Source organism: Epinephelus lanceolatus, chromosome 20, assembly GCF_041903045.1.
Source record: "Epinephelus lanceolatus isolate andai-2023 chromosome 20, ASM4190304v1, whole genome shotgun sequence".
NCBI classification, from domain to species: Eukaryota; Metazoa; Chordata; class Actinopteri; order Perciformes; family Serranidae; genus Epinephelus; species Epinephelus lanceolatus.
In genome coordinates this window covers 13,859,046-13,882,113 of record NC_135753.1, presented here as the reverse complement: position 1 = coordinate 13,882,113, position 23,068 = coordinate 13,859,046, and the positions used below count along the sequence as shown (strand labels likewise).

Here is a 23,068-nt window from a genome sequence, read left to right as displayed (position 1 = left end):
TTTCTGCAAACCACAGACGGTTACAATTGCACATGACTATGTAGAGGAAATGCTGGAACTCTACATTTTAACAAGGATGTGGTTAATGTGTGGTCAGGGTTAGGCAAAGCTCATGGTTTGGATTAAAGCACCTGGTACTGGGGGCCCAATCCCAGCAGGAAAAAAGTGCCACTATCCTGGCAGGGAAAGCAGTGATGTCTATGTAAAAAGCAACTGCTTTCCATGCCTGAAAATCAACTGGAAAAACAGCAATGTTTTTCTACAAATTATCCAGGTTTGGTGCTTAAAAAGCTGGAAATGCAGCAATGACTTGATAAATCACACCTGGTTTTGTTGTTTGGTCTTGAACAGTGGTCTGCTGTTGTCACGCCACCCACCATCCCCTCTACCCCCGCATGATAAAGTCAGCTCATACACTATGACGCTTAAGAAACATTGATATGATTTGTAGGAAATGCACAATGCCAACATATTCTTCTGACAACTGGGCTGCACAAGCCCAACTGGAAATGCCATTATGTCTAGCTAAAACACACAACTGATTTTGTTGTTTGTTGGTTTCACACAGTGGTCTGTAACTTGGCAGCTGTCTCGCCTAGGTCTCACACCATCTCCCATCCCCTCCATCCTCTGATGACAAAATCAGCTCATGTGCTTGTAATATGAACTATGTCACATTAGAAATGTCGATATCATACATTATGAAACATACAATTGTAACATATCTATGGTTTTCAGAAACATACAATGGCAACATTTCAATCTACCGATCGAGTGGAGATTTATGTAGTTGAATTCAGACAGTTTGCATTTTCAGTCTAAAGCAGCAAAAAGCCTGTGGCCCGACTGTGTTTTTCTTGGGAAACAGCACCTAAAGATCCTATCTGTAATTATGTACAGTATGCTGTCTCTCACACATGTATTATTTGAATCCCCATTTTCTCAGAGTAAATGTTATGATGGGCTAGAATGTGCAGTCAAAACAGACTCCATGTTTTCTTACACTGGAACAGGACCAGTAGTGTGAAGGTGTCAGTGGGAGTTCATTCAGTCACAGTGGTGCTTTGATGGGTTTTTCACGGATTCCAGAGATGTAATGTGCTGTGTTTGCTACTGTACAGCTCCTATGCATGCTGACAGTCCAGTGTGCCCTACAGTGACTGAGCCTGTAAGGGTACAATATTCTGATAAAGGACATTTTAACAGAGAGTATAGCTGCTGTAACTGCGAGCTCCATAATCACTTTGAGGAGTGGTTTGAAAGACAGCTCACAGGTGAACATTAAAGTTCCGCTTTCTGTCTGTGGTTCTGTGGCTGTTAATGAGTATCACTAACCTCATTTTTAGTCACGCTATAGAGCTAAACAGTAATTGTGTTCAGGAAATGACATTCTTTTATATTAACTTGAAATGTAAACCACACATTTGTGTTTCATTTTACCTCTTAACGGAAGATTTTGAGAATGGCAATGTTGGTTGGTGTGTCAGTCAGTAAATCCACCATTTTGGTCCAGACTGGAATATCACAACAACAACTGTATGGATTGCCATGACATCTTGCACAGACATTCTTGGTTGCCAGAGGATGAATCCTACCAATTTTGGTGATATACTGGCTTTACCTTTTGTGCCTGAATGAAATCAAATCTTTCGCTTTTATAGTAAAATAAACACAAATTCATGGTTCCCAGATGAGATATCCTTATGACTGTGATCCCCTGACTTTTCATCTAATGCTTTCATCAAGTCAAAATTAGAATTTGGTGTATGGCCAAATACCTGCAACAATAACGATTATGCTCAACTGTATGCTACTTAGTTATGTGCTAAATGCCAAATGTTAGCATGCCAACACACTGAGCTACACAATACCTGCTGAAAGTCCATGTTACCATTGCTGGCGAGTCACTAGGAGACAATGTTGGCATTTTACGTCTCTGCAGACCATGGTAGATGGCATGTCACCTAGCTGAGACGCCTACAAAGCTGCAGACCACTGTTCAAGACCAACAAACAACAAAACCAGTTGTGTTTTTCCATCACCACTGTGTTTCCAGCAGCTTTCTAGGCATCCAACATTGGGTGTTTTGTAGGGACCTGTCAATGTTTTTCCAGCGGGGATTGTGCCCCCAAAACCAAGTATTTTAACCCAAAACATGATGTTTTCCTTACCATAAACAATTGGGTTTTGTAAACCTAATCACACGTTAACCACAGCCTTGTTGAAATGTAAAGTTTCAATGCGTCTGCTATAATGTACAATTGTACCAGAAGTTTGCAGAGATGTATGAAACCAACATTTATTCTGGCAATTGGGTTGACCATTGTGATCGTGAATATGTTAGTATGCTGATGTAAGCATTTATTAACACCACTGTGTTAGGCACAGCCTCACAGACCTGCTAGCATGACTGCAGTTTTGGTATGTCAAAGCCTATCAATAGCCTATTCCAGTGTCTGTGGGAGTATGTGTACCCCTAAGGGTACTTTGGAGTACTAAAGAGGGTTGGTGAGATTTTTTCTATAATGTTAATTTAAAAAATATCAGTCATGCATAATTCCTAAAATAATTATATTATAACAAGCAAAATGTAAGCAAATTTTCCAAGTACTGCTAGCCTACTGGGGCGACTGTGGCTCAGAGGTAGGGCGGGTCATCCACTAATCAGATGATCAGCGGTTCGATTGCCGGCACCTTGTATGGTAGCCTCAGCCACCAGTGTTTGAATGTGTGAATGTGACATGTAGTGAAAAAGCACTTTGAGTAGTCAGAGGACTAGAACAGTGCTATACAAATGTCATTGTGCAGATTACACAGGGTGAGGCACAAAGATAGGAATATGGCAGCAAAGGCAAACACAGTTTTTGTTTTCTGTGTTATGGCCTACTGTTTTCATATTCAAATGTTCTGTATAAAGTTTGGAACAAAATATGAATGTTCATTAAAGACATAATGATGTTGCAACAGTCTAGCTTGAAGCGTGGCTGTATTTTTGTAAAACCAGGTCAGCTCACCTGCTGACCTACAGTAAATACATCAGTGTGGCTTTACTAAGTTTGTAGCACAAAAGCATGACTGGTCTGCAAAACTCTGAGGCTGGGTTGTTGCATAATGGTTACACATGGTTATGTTGACTGTTAAGTTTGGTGTGGTTAAAATTAAGGCAGCAATTTTTTTCTGCACATCTATAACAGACCTCACAGTGGCTACACACTCTTTACCCATTGTTTTCTTACAGGCCTCCTCGTTAGAGTGCTGTTAGCGACTAACCCGAAAAAAAAAAACAAAAAAAAAAACGCTCCACCTACTCATTAATCTCATTGGTTTAACTCAACCAATGAGATTTCCTGTCCCCCAGAGAAATGTTTGCATAACTAAATCTCGAGTCATCACTTTCTTTTTCTTCCTTTATGGTACATAGATATGAAAATATTATCTCTAACAAAGTGTAACTTGCTGCTTTCATTCATCACAGTTTGGAATCTGTTTAGTAAACTTTTAGATGTGAAAAGAAAAGAAAAAAGAAAAGCAGAGATTTAATCAAAAGCAAAGTAAAGACACTTGGGGCAAACCCTCAGTCACACTGCAGAAGAGACAGGAGTGATTGATTGTGTTCCAGGCAAAAGTTCATACAGTGCTGTGACATGATGTTTCCCATTTGGATGTGAAATGGATCAATATTGTTCCAACATTTAACAGATGGCGTGTGCATGTAGGGTTTGGAGCTGAAGAGAGTCTGCATCGTCTGATTTTATAGATGATAAAAACTTGCAGAACCTTTCTGATTGTGATGCTACTGCACAAAGTATTTCCATAAAGACTAAACTTTGAATGTCACGCAGTAATTTCTTTGTGTATCTGGCGTATGTGCTGGTCTTTGTAACTGTTGTGTTAGCGTATGGGCCCACTCCTCCACGCCTTACAAGAATGGATTGCCCCTAGGAGGAAGTGGTTATGGGTGAACTTCCTGCCACTTGCAATGTTGAAATTGTGTAGGAAATGGCGACATGAACAGCCACCTGCAACGTTAATACTACTGTTTCCTTCACTCACATTCTATCACATATTAATGGTCTGAAAACATCAATTGCATGGACGTATGTGATATTCTGCATAATGGCAAAATAATCTATGCAATTGCAGACTCAAAAAATGCAATACTTTATATTAAATGCTCATTTAAAAAACTACTTCTTCGTTATTTTCATTCCTCTCTTCTTCCTGTGGTGTCACATTTTATTTAATGCTATGACGACGGCAATACAACAGATCTCAATGTAACAACCACAGTATGATTTTTGGTCCAAGTCAGCTCTTTACTCACGAACAACCACACAGAATGCGTAAACACTGTGAGCATCTGATGCCACTTTCAGAGTGTATTTTCTAAAGTCACACAAGGAAAAAAATTGTGTCAGTCCAGTCACTCCCTGGCAGCTGCCTTTAGAGGCCAAATGTATTAAATGGAGTGCTCCCAACTCTCATACAGTAAAGAGAAGTCAGACAGGGTGAGTGCAGCATTGGTCAGACCTTGAAAACAAACAGGCGTCTGCTGATGGAGGAAAGCGTTGCTCTTTTTTGTGTGTGTGAAGTTTCTAAGTGCACGCTTGTGTTCGTGTCTCACTCCACCCATCAACATTAAACTTAAGGAAGTAGGCCATTACACTTTATCTATTTGTAGCTGTGACACTGCAAACAAAACTCAGAGGATAACCACAGAAAGGTGTTAACCTTAAACTGTTGACACTACAACCATATTAGATTATCAGTACACAGTCTAACATTGCTACTATCACTAGTGTTACTGATGACTTTTTTTTGGTCCAGTTTGAATAGTGCCATGAATTACCAACAGTACATTTGTCTATTTAAAAGATAATATTTCAAGTTAAGAAAGTCGCAATTTGTCATAAAACTGTTAAGAATTACGTAATACCCGCCCCCGTAGTTACTGTTGCTAGGTCAGACAAGCTTGACAAGGAGAACATAGCAATGCCTGTTGCATTTAGTTGGATGGCGCAGTGATTATTACATAGTTTCTGGGAGTCAAACATAATCGCTTTAAGAAGCGGACAGGAAGGACTACAGTAAGTGATAAAAGGATGTATTCATAATGTTAACTTTCATGGTCAAGGCAAAACGACGCAAACTGAGGCTTCCGGTCGCAACAAAAATGGAAGACCAAGGATGAAGAGACTATCAGTCAACATTACTCCTGCACTGCCAGGTATGTGTCCCATTTTCCCATTTTGTAAAGTACAATGGGCATTTATAACTAAATGCAAACCGTGGTGCTGACCTTATGTTATTCTCTTTTTACAGTAAGTTACGTTAGCTACTTTGGAGCAGCACGTAACCCTACTAGAGATGACCAAGTTGTCTGTATCTGTTCAACCAGCGAAATTATGTGTATCCCTATCTGTACTCATAATGGGTGGAGTTTGAAATCACACTGGGTGGAGCTTAAACTGGAAATCGGGTGTGGCCGAACCAGAAATTCTTATCTAAAACCTGATATTGATATAGGTTGATGAGAAATTGCTATATTTATTAGTATTATTATTATTATTTAAATAAAAATCCTTAAAAAAAAAAACCTAAACCCTTAGCCTTACAGAGATAATAGAATCAAAGGAACATTAGCCTTGGTCTTTTCTGGCCAATGATAATTCATGTCATCTTAAAAAAATGTCTGCAACCAACCTTTCTGTCCGTTTTCAAATCTCTTCAACATTACTTCAGACATAAGGGGTAAGCAAACCTGGCTGCCGTTGTTGATCTGACACAAGGCTAACTCTTCTTGATGTGGCTATACGTTACTCAGCTAGCTAGTTAGTTAGCTAGCATTCTTCTAACAGTAGACATAAGATGTGACTTTACACAATGTAACATGTCTGTGAAGATTACAAAAGTACCCTAGACACATTTTTAACCATCTTCAAAATTTGGTTTTCTTTTCAACAGAAAAGGGGAAGGTTGACCAAGGTTTTGCCGTGTTTCAAACATACTCAACTGTTATATAGTCCCCCAGGAATGAGTCCTAAAACCCAGAAATGAATTAGCATTTTACCACTCACAGTTCCCTCGTCTTGAAGTCAGTGGGTTTTTTTGAATTAGTTTTTTGGTGAGGTGCCTGAAATAAGGTCTGTGGTTAACACAAGCTTAAGAGACTTTCAAAATTTGTTGTCTGACATAAAATATCTAAGTAAATAGCCCACTTGTGAACTTTGAAGCATCTATGTGTCCTAACCAAAGGAGTTGCTAACAAGTTCAATAATTAGTTTATCTCAAAGCTAGTTGAGACTACAGAACGTCATCACCCCAAGCCTTGCCAAACACGTCTTCATAGTCTTGTTATGCTACCCTAACGTTAGCTGTTAGCTAACGGTGATTGCATTTAGGCTTCAGTAATCATGAAAATGGTGTTCATTTGTGAATACTATCGTGCTGAACCAACTGGTAAATACCATTAATGTTTGCTTGCCAAAGACCTTATTTTCTGCAATAATCCAAAAGGCTTTTTGATGAGGGAACCAGGGTGAAGCTAACTTCAACGTCGGCCTACAGAAAAGCATCATCCCTAGGGCATTCTATTGAAGCAAAGAGCAAAAAGTGGTGGGGCATAGGACGGGGTAATTAAAACAACTAAGTAATGTTATTGACTTCATGACGGTTTCTCTTGCTGGAGCTATGCCTGTGTGTTTCAGACCAGGATGTAGCCTACTCACATTGGCAACGGGTCTTGCTTGTTGTTGCTTGCTTGTTGCTCTTTTGCTACCCAACAGATAAAAAGAAAAGGAGTCGCTGGATAAAACATATCTGATATGGTAACGTTACTTTTGTGCTAGGAAAATAGCTAAGTAACCTAGCTAGCTTGCTAACTTAGCTAGCTGGTGTTGGTGATATTGTGCGAGACAAGAGTTCACTGAGCCGTTTCACACAAGACTAAAAGGTAGTACAATAAACCTACAACAAACTGAAACTTTCTTGACATGCAAATTGACCTTTAATATTGACCAACATCATATGTAATTGGCACAGTTCAAACTGGCTCAATAAAGTATTTTTCTCTTGCCTGAAAGGTCGCTAAAGGTCTCTAAAAGTGTACTGTTTTTTTTGTTTTGCTGAGAGTCATATGAGGAGATGCCTGTCTTTTAGGCTTTGAAGCTACAGCCAGGAGAGGATTAGCTTAGCTTAGTTTAGCAGACTGGAACCAGGGGGAAACAACGAGCCTGTCTTTGTCCAATGCTTAAAAAAAAGCCTTGGGATTAAACAAACAACATATTAATTGTTAATGTTAGTGAGCTGGTGCTGGTAGACTATTTTTTTATCTTTTGACAGGCAGGGTAATTGTTTCCCCCTGTTCCCACTCTTTATGCTAGGCTAAGCTAACTGTCTCCTGGCTCCCACTTCTTATTGTGTATAGACATGAGTTGTATCTATCCTCTCATCACACTCTCAGCAAGAAAGCAAGTGGGCTCATTTCCCAACATGTCCAGCTATGTATTGAAAAAAAAGACACTGAATATAAAAACTGGCTTAAGATATCAGAAATGACGTGGATCTGTTGTGAAATCATGCAAAAGATTTTTATCAGCAATAATGGAGAGCCTTCTTAGTTGGAAGAGAGCTTGGCATGACTAACGCTATTTGCATAAAGTGCTCTAAAGTGAGCAGAGTTTTCCATTTAAAAGAACAAGCTGATGACGTGTAGATTGCCCTCTGTAAGGCAATATGGGGAGGAAAATGGGATAATTTAATTTCCCATCAAAAACAGCATTTACTGTAAAACAAAGTTTGTATTTATGAACTTTCATATTCACATCACTTTGGACAATGTTTACAGCCTGAAGGAACACAATCATGAAAGTATGTTGCTGCCACTTTGCACCATTTTCTCTCCAGAAACCGCTCTGAAAATATGTGATTCGTCAGCATTTATAAATATTATTGGAAACACTTGGGCATGAAATCTGGCGCCCTCTCAAACCCGCACAATGCATTGGGAAAACACACCACCGTGATTCTGGTATCCAAAGAAATAAAAAGTCAACAATATAAAGCATGCAAGCGACTTCTGCATTCCTCCAGAGAGCGATTCCCCCTCTAAATAATCTCAAATATGTCTCAGAGCACACATGTGTAACTCAAGTTTCAGGCAAGAAAATGGAAACCAGACAACAACTGTAAGTGGCCGTGTCGAGTCACAGCATGTTTACCATAATGAACAGAAACTCCCTCTCTTACTCAGCTCAGATATCTTTACTTGGGGTCTTAGGCAGATGTGTTTACAGAACTGGATGTACTCTACTGTAAAGTAGGCAAATTAGGGGGTCGGCTGCAGACACAAGGTGCCGGAGGACATAAAAACCAAGAATCATAACTGACATTTAACCATACATGAGATCGTATCTGTGTTTGCTGAAGGTGCTTTTGCAGAAATCAAACATGGACACTAATTTCCACTGAGGTTATATTTACATAACCTTTTTTTGTGTTACATAAAATCCCCTCTGCACATGAGTCATTGGACAGTCTGTCTAAACATATATCACAGCTTGCTCTGGCTTGACAGCGGTCAGAAACAGAAAAGATTTTTACTCTACCATTCCAAACAGTCTCTTGCAATGATATACAGTTTATAAGTAATCCAGTCCAAATTGTTCTGTGATTTAATCTCATCTCAAAAAGCCAAAATGTACAAAATGTTCCTATCATCAGTGACAGCGCTATTAGCTTTAACATAAGAGGCCAAGCCTATCAGTTTCATGTGGTTATTGAGTCATACAGCAAGCTGAAATTAGAGCTGGGTCCACCCAGTTGGAAAGCAGACAAGAGCACATATGAACTGACACTCTTTTCATTATACTAAAATATCCTAATGACTGCCTTATCGCTGTACAGCAACCTAATTAAGCTTTAGCTCATGAGGACAAAAGTATCTAGTGTGACAATAACCATTTTGTATCATTTTTGTACTGTTACAACATAATTTGACAACTTTTTAAAGTCAAGGAGGAGGCTTTTAATCACAAAAATTGTCTTTCCAGTCTGTAACATATTATCTGTATCTTCTTTTCAGGCAGAGGGGAAAAATTGTTTTGACTTCCCAATCATCTAAAAGCAACAAAGAAACACAGAGCTGTCAATGTCATGTACGCTCAGAGGAAAGCAGCTCTGGGTGTACACCGTTAACTCAACATCCAACTTAGCAGACATGTAACTCACCTTTTCAAATGTAATCCTTGTTTCACCGGTTAGTTTCAAGGTAACAGCCTCATGGACATCAGTTCCTCCCCAAAATACTATTTTCTAAATAAGCTTGACACCAGAAAACAGTCATATACGGGCAGATTTGGGTGTGTTGATGCGGATTGCATCTGGCTCTTTTGACTGTTGACTTCTTCCTGCTTAATGCGGAAGTTCAGGTTGAGACCTGTCACTGCATTCCTTCTGAAAAGCTCAACACTTTCACAACAGTCTTGTCTGGGCAGCGCTGGGCCGCCCCTTCTCTTAACAGCCACCTTATCTGCACTGTACTGCAAGTGTTTCAAATGTGGACAGAGCAGGACAAAACAAACTGCTGTCAAGTTTGCTGTGACCTCCAGTCATGGTGGTGATTGATAAGCACTTGAGTAAATGATGAAGGATTTGGAAGTAAAGAAAAAATAAAAGCGAGGTCTTGGTGGGATCAAGAACGGCTGATTCAGCACAAGGAATGTGACGGTCTTGGTTAATAATTCACCTCGCTGAGACTGATTTACAGCAGGTCTTTAGGCAGGAGTGGTGGCACGACACAGTCCAGCTGAGTTCCAGTGATCTAAGTTCTTTTGAAAAATACAGTGTTTCCTCCACACAATCCATACATTGAGAATTATTTGCTGTATGACTTTAAAATAAAGACAAACAAACCTTTTCAAGGCGACTCAGGCATACAGAAATTGCTTTCACTTACAGTCAAGCATTATTTTTCTCTGCTTAAAATCAGAAAGAAATATCTTAAGACACTGGTGTGGTGCAACAAGGTCAGCTATCTTCAGGGGGGGGAACCAAGGAGAGCTGAGCTGTCAAGCTATGAATAGCCTCTGGCTCTTATCTGACCAGGCAGACACAGATATCTCTATTTATTTGCATTTCTCCTTGAGTCAACCTGGGAGGCCAAAAAACAAGATTTCACATCTCTTTTTAATCCCTCCTCACGTTACACAGACGTCAAAAATATTTGGAAAAGGTCAAACATAGCAAGGAATGAGGATCATCAAAGGTTTAGTGTGGATTTAGAAGGATATGTTGGCAGAAATTGAATCAAAGTTGTTTTTCTTTAGTGTATAATCACCTGTAAATAAGGATCACTGTGTTTTCATTACCTTAGAATGAGTTGTTTATATCTAGAAGGAGAGGGTCCTCGTCTGTGGAGATCGCCATGTTGCAAAGCTATGTTTCCACAGCAACCCAGAACAGACAAACCAAACACTCTAGATAGGGTCATTCACAGGTAAGGTAAAAACTGCTTTTTCAGTTTTTTATGGGTTTAAATCACCGGGTCTGTTTGATTTGGAGAGAAAGTGACCCCTGCGGATAATTTAGCTCGCAGTAAAAACCTTCTTAATATCTGGATCGTAAGTAATAGAGTAAAAAGGTGAGCTTAGATTAGCAGGTGCAAGGATAGCAGTCCACTTCCTACATGCCAAACAGTGTCAGAAAAACACTGATTTGCAACTTCAAACTCCTTAATGAGTGTTTCTACTGGCTTAAATCATTGGTCTATTTGTTTTGGAGAGGAGGAGACCTCTGCGGATAATTCGACTCACAGTAAAAACCTCCTGAATGTCTGGATCAGAATGAAGGTGAGCAGTCTGATGTTCCAAATTAGATACGAGAACCACTGATTTGTAACGTGAAGCTGCTTTATTCCGTATTTCTACTGGTTTCAGTAGCCTTGCCTGTTTTGGAGAGGAAGAGAACTCAATGGATAATTCGTCTCACGGTAAAAACGATACTGAACGATAAATACTGAAGGAATTCTAACTGGGAGAAGTTTCAGCTGGTTGCAATCTGCATCTCTTACTTGTAGATGCCACCAAATCCCCCTAAATCTTACACACTTCTCCTTTAAGCAAAATCATGCTTAGAAGAACAATGTGCCCCCATTTCTACCCTCGTTTTCAACTCCTTAATGTGTTTATAGAGGAAAATATGACTTTCCGTTTGCATTATTTTGCTATTATTAGCACTTCTGTGTCCTATTTTCCCCCCGAAGACCAGCCTCGACTCCACTGGGAAAGGCGGACCACCCTTTCTGTGGCGAAATCCTGTCATCATTGAAGCCGAGCGCCACGGGGGAAACCAAATAACCTTGAACGCGTCCAAGAGCCTTTCATGACTCGTGATGTATTAAACAAACACTCGGGGTACAGGCATGTGTCCCAACCACCCTCATTTCCTCTCTCCTCTCTCAGGGGTTGACAAACAGATGGACACCATAGGCAGCCCTCCCATTAGCTCCAAGCATCTCCTAAACACGAGTGCGGCAGTTCCCTCAGAGAACATTTCTCAAGGAGATATACACTGATTAACAGTGGTGGAGGTCGGCAGCAAAGAGAGGGGTTATTTGCCTGCTTTGTTGTGTCTTTGCAGTCACTCTTCACTCACTGAGGGTGGTCCATCAGAGTGGATACTGATAATGTTTTTGCTCATGTATGCTGCAGCTCATACATCATGGCATGGAGTCAAGAAACTGTAAAGGATTGTTATTTTTTACTGAAAATTTTTTGCATTTCCAATAAAGTAGGAGCTGCCAAACAAAGCCCTACTTATATAGGATTTGAATTATTGCAGAACCCCACATGGTAAGGTGTGAGGTATGTGAGGGGGCATACTTTTAAGCCATTAGTCTCCATCATATTAAATCTGAAGGCTCCGACACACCTCTGAGAACCTTTCTTGGGTTTTTCTGCACTAAAAGAAAATGGGGTGATAATGAGAAAACCAGTGGACACCTTTGGAAACACTAAAGCATTTGTCAACTTTAATACTGCAGAGGACAAACTGCCACGATGATGATGTGAACAGTGATGCATTAGGAGTGTTGTAGTGCCCTCTGTTTGTACTCTGCTGTACTATACATTCCAGCTCAGTGGGTGGTGTGGAGCAGTTCATGCTAACCACCTGCACCGCTTATTTTCTCTGTGAAGGGCTGATCCACTCTGCATGTTTACACCAGAGAAATATAACCAGCAGTCAGCTGGATGTTTTTGTATGTATGCAACTAATTTAAGTTTCCAATCAGCCCCTCCCGCTCTGCTTGGCAAGATTTATCTGCCAACGGAATCCAACAAACAAAGAAATCTGAGGTTTGTTTTTATTAACATGAGTCAAACTTGCCTTCTAAGGAAGCCCATTGCTGCCAAAAATACTCATGCTAAGTGAAAAAATGTATATTAAGTTAACATTATGTGATAATAACTCAAAAAAAATTATGAAATATTAAGGCAACATTATAAGAAATGACATAAATATAAGAAATCAAGTCAGCATCAGGAACCTGGGCTTCAAGTATACTTGACCACAAAGTCCAGTTCATTTGATTAGTGTGAACAGTGTGTACCATACCTTGGTATGCCAATCCGTGCCCAACTTCTGTTGGACAGGTGGTCTTAAGTGTATCTGGGTACGTTTAGACTCAGGTGTGGACACCAACTGTACCAAAACATGCAAGTAGATTACTATTTAATCAGTAACAGTTGGTGAGCAGAATTGCAAAGGCATTTCTCAACGTACCCGTCTCCTCTGAAATCTACATATGTGCGCCGCACTCGCCAATCTCATCCTTTGAACTGAATGGCCATGGGTGATAAAGGCAGGCGAGAGTGTCGTTCTTGATGTTGTCTCCAAAATATAAACAATAGGAGGCATAATGCAAAGGTCGGCTCCATTGTAGGGGCTTGGCATCTTGTGACTGGCGCTCTCTTCTATGTAGCAACAACATAATCAAATATTCTGATACAAAACAATACTACCAATATGAAAGCGGAGTGGTGGGGGAGTAGGGGCAATTGTAATTGTGCAAAGTACGAATCAATCGTACCTACTATGAAAATGCTATACATTGATATTATAAGATTCAACGTTAAAAGTTTGAAATCCTTTAAAATGGTAAAAAAAGAAAAAGAAAAAAAAAAGACAAAATTATTACGATAAGTCATAAATATGAGATATTAAGTTCACATTAGGGGAGTGATAAGTCAAAAATATGTGAGAATATGTCCAAATTTAAATGAAGGTCAAAGTTTTGAGGGATTAAGTCAATTTTAGTAGATAATCAACCGTATGACAGATTAAGTCAAAATTATGAGATATAAAGTCAGAATTGTGAGATACAAGGTAATTTATTTTTATTGAACATTATAAAATTATGAGATATAAAGTCAGAATTGTGAGATACTAGGTAATTTATTTTTATTGAACATTATAAAATTATGAGAAGCTAAATTATGAAAATCTAAGGGAAAACGTGCTGGATTATAGGTCACAAATAGGAGATATTAAGTTCACCTTAAGAGATGCAAAGTAAAAATTATGAGGTAATAGGCTAGGTCAGAAGAATGTCAGAGTATGTCCAAATTTTAGATAATAAATCAAAGTTTAAAAGAATGAGTGCAAATTATGAGAGACTAAGTAAAGATAACAATTAAAAATTTATAAAATACATTTAAATTATGTGACGTCTATTCAGAATGATGAGCTATTACGTTAACATTATGAGATACAAAGTCAAAATTGGGAGATACTAGATTGATATGTCAAAATTTTATTTAAAATTCTAAATGATAAAAATAACCAAGGCAAAAGTGTTATAATTTGTTTAAATTATGAGATTACAAATCAAAATTATGACAGAGTAAATCAGAATTTTGGGAGGTAGTCAAAAGTATGAGAAAATAAGTCAACATTTCAAATTGTGCTAAGTAAGTTAAATTAAGAGATACCAAGAATTTGAAGAAAAAAATTAAGAGTTTTTAAGTCAAAGTTTTGAAATAAATCAAATTTTTGATTTTTTTTAAATTTTATTGTCATAATGTTATTTTTCCCCCCTTTTTAAAATTTCTTGGCAGCATGTGTCCTCCATACCTGTCTGACCTTGAAATATTGAAACAGAAATTTACATCTGAACCATCACCCACAACCACAACCCACCATACATCAGCCTCAGATAACCTTCCGCTGGACATGTTGTGCTGAAGCACTAAAATGAGAGGGTCCAAAAACCAGCTGTAGGTTTCACATTCTTGACTCCTGCCATAGGTCCCCTCAGCAAAAGTTTGACCTCTGCTGGCTCCGTCTATAAAGAGGGGGCGCCCGGTGTTGACAAGGCCAGTAACCTGAGGGACACTGGGTTGAGGACCAGCAGCTGTCTCAACATTCAGGATGTGCTGAAGAAAAAACACTGCCACTTTCTACAAGCTGGATGGCCATAAGGTCAGAGGGAAGTCAACAGAGAGTGAAATGAAAAGTGGCAGTCATCAGGGGAAAAGATGACAGGATTGGAGAACATTTTTCAGCAATATAAAATATAAAATCTCTCTTTTTTAACATGAAAATTGGAGCCAATATTTGTATTCAGAAAATGTTTGATTGTGCCTTCTTTCACCCCAGTGGGGAATTCCTGTGTTCCTGTGAGCAGGGAAGTTGAAGGGTTAATTTGTGGCCGGGGAAACCTGATGCTAATTAAGTCTTAGGAATGCCACATACTGACATTGTAGTGCAGGAGCTCTCAGAGTGGGTCAGGCGTGGAGAGAGCCAGCGGTAATGCGTGTGTCTAATGTTTTTATTCCGTACTGACAGTCAGGAGAGACAGTCTCACCGAACCCTGGAGCTGAAGGCATTTTCTGTCAGGATCAAGAGTCTCTGTGTCAAGTGTGATAAAGTTTGTTGTGATATAGAGGAGAAGATCCGCTCTGGACTTTATTTTTCTAACTGAACCACACAGTTTTGGAGATTTTTCCAGATTGGGAATCAAAGGAATAACGCGCATTATTCTTCCTTGGCACGGAGAGAGAGAGAGAGGCAGAGCTGATGCAAAAATGCTTTTGGTAACACCAGCGCTGTTGCTGCTGCTGTCTTGGGTATCACTGCAAGCTGTCGCAGAGATTTGCCGGGGGACGCACTGCTACGGCACGGAAACCGGCGATCCGAGACCGTGCACCGGTGCGCACTGTCCGGGGGGCAGATCCTCCAGACCGCCGCGGCACTTTAACCCGACAGCGCAGGGGAGAGCGGCGCAGATAGTCGCCAGCCAACACTACGCGTACCCGAGCTTTCCAAGAGCAGCATCGGAAGCCTATCCGGCTGTGCAGCCACACCGCGGGCGGCACAGTGACAGCAGCAGCGGCGGCGGCGCACGGAAAAGAGCGTCTGAAGTTTTACCTGCAGGATGCACAGATGCGGACTGCGCCGCTCTTGTAAGACAATTTCAGCCCGCTAATGACACCCGGGAGTGTCGAGGGATCGAGTGCAGACTGCCACTGAGGATACGGCCAAAAGCTCGTCTTGCGAAGTCTTGTGTTGGAGAGGGATGTAGTTCAGAGGAGAGCGCCAGCCAGCTCCCTCCTGTCCATCTGTCCGACAGAGCCGCGCAGTTTCTGGGAGATTTTCCGGAGCTTGGATATCCGTCGTCGGAGCTTGGCAGCGCGCCTTTGGGTGTCCAGCTCACATGTGACATCAAGCCAGGTCTGCTATCATCATTACTGTCATCAAAACTGTTGCTTTTAGATGATTAGAGGCTGATTAACTTCTTTAAAATGTACCTTGTGCGCAGTTGCGCACCAGTCAAACCACTGTGAGACATCTGAGTGACAAGCTACCAGAGAAGTTGATGTATTATTATCTTGCACCAAAAGCAGTATGCCTGAAATTTAGCCAAATGCACATAACTCTTTATTGACTTTAACCCCCTTTTCCCGGCAGTGATCTGGGATTATGGTCTAAAAGCAAAAGGACTTTGTTGACCTTCAGCCCCAAAATGATATCTGCAGAGCAACTAGAGCAACTGAGCTGGAAAAATGTTTCTGAGTCAGCTGTGCAGAAAATGTGGAGTGCTTTGATGTTGGTCCATACAGGAAACCTTCATGGCACTTGCCAGCTAGGCCAATAAAACGGGGTCACCGAGTGTTCACACTTTGTTCCAGCATTATTTGCAGAAATCAGAATCAGTGTTAATCTCACTTAATCACTTCCTTCACTGCTGTGTTCAACAGTAAGAACTTGTCTGATCCAGTTTTTCATTCTGCATCATTTTCTCCTCAGGGGAGAATGAGGTTCCCTCAGAAGACGCCCTCATCTTGCACCTTCAGCTGGCCAAGGGGCAGGAGAAGCTGGTGGAGGCCCTGCGAGCCCAGCAGGTGGTCATTCGTGACTTGCAGCAGAAGCTGGCAGACCAACAGGAGGCGCTGCTGTCCCAACAGAGGGAGATCCTAGACCAGCAGCGGCGCATGTACGAGCAGATGGATGTGGTGAAGGCACAGTACGGCCTCCTCTCGGACACCGTCAAGCAGGTGTCCTTCCAGGGCCTGCAGGGTGAGCTGCAGAGCTACTTCGAGAGCCACCTGGCGGGGCTGCAGAATCAGGCCCGCAGTCACCTGCAGAAGTCCTACGCCGTGCACAAAATGGACATGGACACAAAGGTGATGGATGTAGTTGGAGAGGCTAATTTTCCTCAACCTCTGTTGGGATGCCCCTCACCCTGTGGGCAGGAGGAGTTCTGTGATTTTCAGAGGGACCCACCTCAGTGTGTGAAGTGCACCATGTGTCCACCGGGCTTCTTTCTGATCTCACAGTGTTCTCCTACTGCAGACAGGATGTGCCAGGTATTGTCCTTTAAAATTCTATACTATATTTAAAACTGTTCTGATGATGGAGGTGAGCTCCATAATCTGCAGTATGTTGGTGCGGTATGTGTGAAAACCAATCCACTGCACACAAGAGTGTGAATAGGTTTCAGCTGATAGTGGTTGTGTCAGATGGTGGTGTCAGTGAGGCACAGGCAGCAATGCACAATCATAATAATAGATGATTTGGATGGAAAGTGTTCACACTCATCAGTTATCAGAATACATAACAAAGGAAAAAACATGGATCTATTTCAGCCCAGTCGCCCGAAGAAAATTTTGGCATTGTACATTGATGCAAACCACGAAAACGCTTGCACATTTCATATGTATCATATCAACGTTTCTGGAAAGACATAATATATAAGCTGATTTTGTCACTGGGAGATGGAGAGGATGGCGGATCATATGACTCCAAGGCGAAATGTCTGCGAAGCTGCAGACCACTGTTTGCGACCAGCAAACGAGAAAAATGTTGCCGTGTTGCCAGCAGCTTTAGGCACCAAACATGGGATGTGTTATAGCTGCCCATTGCTTGTATCCCAGCGGCATTTTACACATGAAAAGAGTGTTTTTTTATTGAGACATCACTGCTTTTCCATTGGGGGGTTGTGCACCCCAAAATGGGTCATGTTAAGCCAAAAAAAGATATTTTCTGAACCATAACCAAGTGGTTTTTGTGCCTTAACTTAACCACATGTTAACAACAGCGTTGTAGAAATGTGACTTTTAAGCGTATGCCCATGATAATGTGCAAATGTAACATAACTTTGGTTTGCAGAAATGTACAGTGCCAAATTTTAAAGTTAATTCATGAGACAAAATAACAGATACCTGAAGTTTCCTTCAAAATTACATTGATTGAACTCTGTTATCGACATTAAAATGTACTTATGATAACATTATTTTGTATAAATTGTAGGACAGAGATGAATGCCTTGAAGTACCAAACATTTGTGGAGAGCGAGTGAAGTGCCTGAATACTCCAGGTGAGTTAAATGCATGTGTTTTTTAATGCCTCTGCGTTGGCAGTAGCCTTGGCTGGAGGCATTATGCTTTCAGTTTGTCTGTTCGTCATGCATATATCTCATTCTTATGATTGCGATGTCTCAAGAACGCTGTAAGGGAATATCTTCACATTTGGCTCAGACGTTTAGAACTGATTAGAATTTGGTGGTCAACTTCAGGTTTGCAGTGGTCCCTAACTCAAGATTTATACTTCAATGATGACAAAACGTCACACAAGCATCTATTAGAAAAAAATAAGGAAGTGATGACATCTTATATCCAAAAGGTCAAAGGTCAACTTTACTGTGACATCATAATATTCTGCAAACACACTCTGGCCATTATTCAAAGCTGTAGCTCAGAACAGAAGGGGAGATAGATACTGAATTGGTGACATTAATTTTGGGTCTCCGTCTTGATAACGTGATTGTATAGATCTTCTCTGCTACCGGGAAGATGTGTGTGTAGCATCCATGTTTCAGAATGTGTAGCTTTTTTCCAGCACAATCCACATCTGAAGCATTGTCAACTGTCATGGTTACACATGAGTCTGGACAGACATGGATGTAAAGTGTAACTGCAACTTGACTGGTTTGCGGAGGCATATGACCGCAAGGCAGAATTCTAGTTTGATAATGAATGCAATTTACCCTTTGATTGTGGGCAATGTGGGGAAAGAATTTCCCCAGTAGTTTTTTCATTTTAGAACCATTTTCTGCCTTTTCACTCCTTGGGTTTCTCCGTTCTCTTTGGTCTTTCTCTGCACAGGAGGGTTCAGGTGTCTGGGAGTTTCTGAGAGAGAAGCGGTGATGGGCTTGTGTGGTCACGACTACTTCTTCAACCAGGAGCTGCAGGAGTGCCAGGCCTGTTCTGATTGTGATGGAGAGCCTGTTTCTGAACCCTGCACAGCTATCAGTGACGCTGTCTGTGGTCAGCCTTCAGAGAGCCAACTCTCCCAGTCTTGGAGGGGAAATGTGGCAGTTCCCTCTGCCAAGACCTCTGGCACCCACATCTTCCCTGGGCTTCAGCTGAACATCCGAGGCAAAGAGAGAATTGATCTGTTGTCCAATGATGCGGGGCAGGTGACATTCCTGCAGCATGGCCTGGTGTGGTTGGATCATAACTTTGCAATAAAGCACAGCTGCAGGAACTTCCTTCAGGTCGGGATGAGGCTCAACGGGAGCCAGGAGGAGGAGGGTCAGGACCTAAGTGGGGTTCGCATCGAACAGCCAGATGGGAAATACTTCCAGGGTGTCAGTGTCAGCAGTGGTGTGGAGGTGGAGCCGAACCACACTTTTACTCTGCTGCTGAAGAGTCCGAATCAACACTGCAACCAGAGCAAGGATATCCACCTCTATGACATCGCAACTCCCTCTTTCAGCCTACTCTGGTTGTCACATGACACCGGTGCCGTAGCAATGACGGCTCAGATGTCCCTGTTGGCACACTACCAGACCAGCTACCGCCCAACTTTCCGCATGACCTCAGTGTCCGATCCCTATATGATCATTCTAACCCATGACAACCGTGGTGTGCGCTTCACAGAAAGCGGTGTTGTGAAGTTTGTCCTCCAACAGGCGCTTTACTCTATGGGCCACACCTGCATTCGAGAGGGTTTCTCCCTGATCGCCTACACTAACCACAACGGGACTGGCCAAGAAGCGATGCAAGCCTTCAAGACAGGCGTCAACTATAGGGACACCTCCATCACCCTCTCTGGCGCCGTGAGCATAGAAACTGGGGACACGCTAAGCTTTGAGATCACAACTCCATCCCAGTGCAACATCCGTTACTTTGGGGACAGCACTGGGATCAGTATGCTGAGCCTTATCTGGATTCCCTCAGCAGTGTCGTCTGCCCTGACCGCCACCGTGTCCAGGACTGGTCTGCCCTTTGGAGCAGTCAGGAATAAGCCGCTGTCATTCCAGCAGATAAGCCCGGGCACGCCGCAGGTTCATTTGGCCCGCTCAGGGGAGCCGAACAGCCGGAAGAACTTTATATTCCATGAGAAAGGGACGGCAAACGTAGCCCTGAATTTGAAGCTGATACACTCCTGCAATATTGTAAAACTCACTCTGCAGCAGGTGGGGGGTCAGGGCGGGCAGGCTGGTCCTGTGGCTCAGCAGGTGTCTGGATATATGCCTGAAGGGAGCGAGTGGGCAAGCATCGGGCTGAGGGCCTCATTTCCTGTCCAGAACGGCACAGCAGTCTACGTCACTCTGGACTGTATCCGCGGACGAGTTAACCAGATAAAACACGAGGGCGGCACTAACATTTCAATCCTCTGGGTTGCCGTGTGATCCAAGAACAGATTAAGTCTTTGTCATTAATACATTTTGTAAAAAAAAAAAAAAAAAAAAGACAGTTTTGCACAATATTGAATTGCAGAGCAGATTCAACAATTTACCAAATTAAGAGAGAATACAAGTAGATGAAAAACAATGTTATTCATCTATTACACATATTTTGTCATATTATTGTTTTTAAATGTACATTTCCTTACGTGTTTAGACTTTTATTGTGAAATCTCTGTTGGGTATGATTAACATACTGTAAGTACTGCTTTTGCTTGAAGTACTTCGGCTGGTTGAGCAGTGACCAATTCTTCATGGGATGTGTTTGTGTGTGTGTGTGTGTGTGTCTGTACAGTGTGTATGAGTGTGTGTACATGCATGTGCAGTGGTGCTTTTATATGTATGTATGTATGTATGTGTGTGTACACACACATCGGCATGCCTACTTTTGTATGAGTCGTTAAATATGTATATCCTTACATTCCTGCACATATTTAACTCACGTACTGTATGTAACAAACCTTTTTGTATCGTATCGCTAGGCATTTAGGACAGTAGTTTAACATTTTGGGAGATATGCTTATTTGCTTTCTGGAAGAGTTTAAAGACTATTTAACCTCTGAATGACCATCTATATATAAATTACTTACCCCAGGTCATGTTAAATTCTTGAGGAAAACTTTGTTTTTCTTGCATGCCTCTGGTGAAAGAAGATTCCAAAAACAGAAAAAAAGCCCTGATGAATTGAAGTCACAGGGGGCATGTTTCACAACAGCAAAGCTATATCAAAACATCCGTTTACAAACTCTCACACAAATCATGCAGCATAATCCAAGTCTCATTTATCCAGTCGTATGCTCTGATGGGGAACTGAACTGAAAGTAAAACTTATATGCTCTCTTTAAAGCCAGACTGCATTGATAAAAACAGCAATTTTACCTCGCTGAACACAGGAGCTGCTGGTCTGCCACTGCCTCGATCAGTTAGTTTGTGTTATCGTGTGACTTAAATGAATCTGAAGAAAACTAAAGTCAGACAATAACACAAACTAACTAACTGATCGAGGCAGTGGTAGATCAGCAGCTCCTGTGTTCAGCAAGGTAAAATTACTGTTTTTGAAAATGGAGTCTGGCTTTGAAGAGAGCATAGATAAAGCCTCTTACACACATGTACTGCAAACCTGAAGTTAGCTAGACATTACTCAGAGGACCTGTATGTGAAAACACAAATGTCGGATTGGACCTCAACCAGACTTCACCCTGCCAGCTCCCTAGTACAAAGTCTGTGTAATTTCCAACTGAGCCCGTGTTTAAATAGAGCAAGTAATTGTCTTGAAAATTCACTGCGAGCAAGTGGGTATATTGATGATGTTTCTATCATGAAGTTGAGGCAAAATCAGAAGAAAACAAACAAGTGTAAAGAAGAGGGATCATCAGGGATCAGGCCGAAATCAGAAAAGAATAGGTGAGAACACTTCTGACACAGCCAGTCTGCTGTTGTATGCTACATGTGTGAAAGACAATGTCCAGACTTTATTCTCCAGACATTGCCTGCGGTTCATAGGAGAAAATGGCTTAAGTTTTACTTTCTGTTCAGCTCCCCTTCAGACAGGGCGGTCTGTCTGAGAAGTACTGAGCATACGACTGGATGAATGAGACTTGGATTATTCTGCATGAGTTGTGTGAGAGTTTGTAAATAAATGTTTTCATATAGTTTTGCTGTTTTAAAAAGTGGTCCCCTATGCTTTCAGTTCATCAAGATTTCGTCAGTTTTTGGATTCTTCGTTTACTGTAGAGGCATACGGGAAACACAAACCTTTCTTCATAAATTCAACATAACATGGGGTGAGTAACTGATATCCAAATAGTCATTTGGGGGGGTGAAATATTCCTTTAAATGAGAATATTGATAATCTCCAACATATGAGTGGTATCAGTCTTCTTATCAAACAAACAGAATGCATGCATTTCCCAAAATGTCAAACTATCCCTTCAGTGCTCTGAGGAATGAGTATACACAAATGCTACATAGTAAAAGCAGGAGTTGGTATTTGATGTTTTTGATGATATTTATTTGCCTTTTATAAACAGGACTTTTATATTTACACTATAGGATGCAGACATGAGAAAGATATAAGAATGTGTCGTGCTTATGGTAAAGCGCTGAGTAGGCAGTGTTGATATTTTTAAAAACATGCAGTGATAGCCTCGATCATACGTTTATTTGCACACGTACAGTTTAACACAGCATTATGGAATGTGCAAACATCATACTTTGTTATTCTTTTGCCTAAATGCTGTTTCCCTGTGTAGAGTTGCTCATGCATATCGTTCCTAATTGCCTCTGTGTGTGTTCTGTCCTCTAAACAATTAGGCATAATTAAGTGTTTCAGGGAGTTGGCAGCGAAGCCGCCACTGAAATTCTTCAGCTTTATTCTCACTTCATTATGTTATGTGATTTTTTTTTTTTTTTTGGTTTGGCTCCCTGCACATGTCAATGCATGCATACTTGTTCAACACCAAATAAAATGTACATTTATTTTGCCAGAAAATAAATTTCACTCAAAGCTTTTTAATCCACAATCAGAGATGAAAGATATTTCACAATGTCGTCGGATGATTACAGAGTATGTATTTAATTTAACATAATATAAAGCATTCCTGTCGGGCCACATCATTTAAAATCTCACGTGGCTTCAATTTCAATATCTTGACATTGATTTTAAAGTGCACTTATATTATTTTCCATTAAGTTAAAGGGTAAAAGTTTAACATTCAGACGTTACTCATTCCATTTAATCTCAAACATACTGAACCTATTTGAAAGCAACCCTATTCAACAACTGTAGGTGCCAAAATTGCAGACATAATACCTGGAAAA

General features: G+C 41.1%; 2 protein-coding genes across 3 annotated transcripts in view; one reads left to right on the top strand and one right to left on the bottom strand.

Moving 5' to 3' along the window:
- Window positions 1-9,409, bottom strand: part of apbb1ip (amyloid beta (A4) precursor protein-binding, family B, member 1 interacting protein) — a 42,914-nt gene extending 33,505 nt beyond the window's left edge. The window contains exons 1-2 of one of the 2 annotated variants that reach the window (XM_078162696.1): window positions 9,229-9,358; window positions 6,729-6,774 (exon numbers count right to left, since the gene is read on the bottom strand). The gene's annotated coding sequence lies outside the window, so the exon portion shown is untranslated. Of the gene's footprint in view, window positions 1-6,728; window positions 6,775-9,228 lie in introns of both variants that reach the window. The other variant, XM_033638684.2, reaches the window with a different exon arrangement.
- Window positions 9,410-14,665: 5,256 nt separating this feature from the next.
- Window positions 14,666-22,758, top strand: nell3 (NELL (neural EGFL like) family member 3). Its single transcript, XM_033638404.2, has 4 exons — window positions 14,666-15,729; window positions 16,306-16,865; window positions 17,809-17,875; window positions 18,663-22,758. Exons 1-4 carry the CDS (start codon window positions 15,084-15,086, stop codon window positions 20,192-20,194), a joined length of 2,805 nt encoding a protein of 934 aa, XP_033494295.1. The 5' UTR covers window positions 14,666-15,083; the 3' UTR covers window positions 20,195-22,758.
- Window positions 22,759-23,068: the final 310 nt, after the last annotated feature.

Excerpts from the sequence above, each read along its gene's own strand:
- nell3 (XM_033638404.2), top strand. The coding sequence starts at position 15,084 with ATGCTTTTGGTAACACCAGCGCTGTTGCTGCTGCTGTCTTGGGTATCA. Across the intron at positions 15,730-16,305 it reads CACATGTGACATCAAGCCAG|GGGAGAATGAGGTTCCCTCA; the intron begins GTCTGCTATCAT and ends TTTTCTCCTCAG. Across the intron at positions 16,866-17,808 it reads CTGCAGACAGGATGTGCCAG|GACAGAGATGAATGCCTTGA; the intron begins GTATTGTCCTTT and ends TATAAATTGTAG.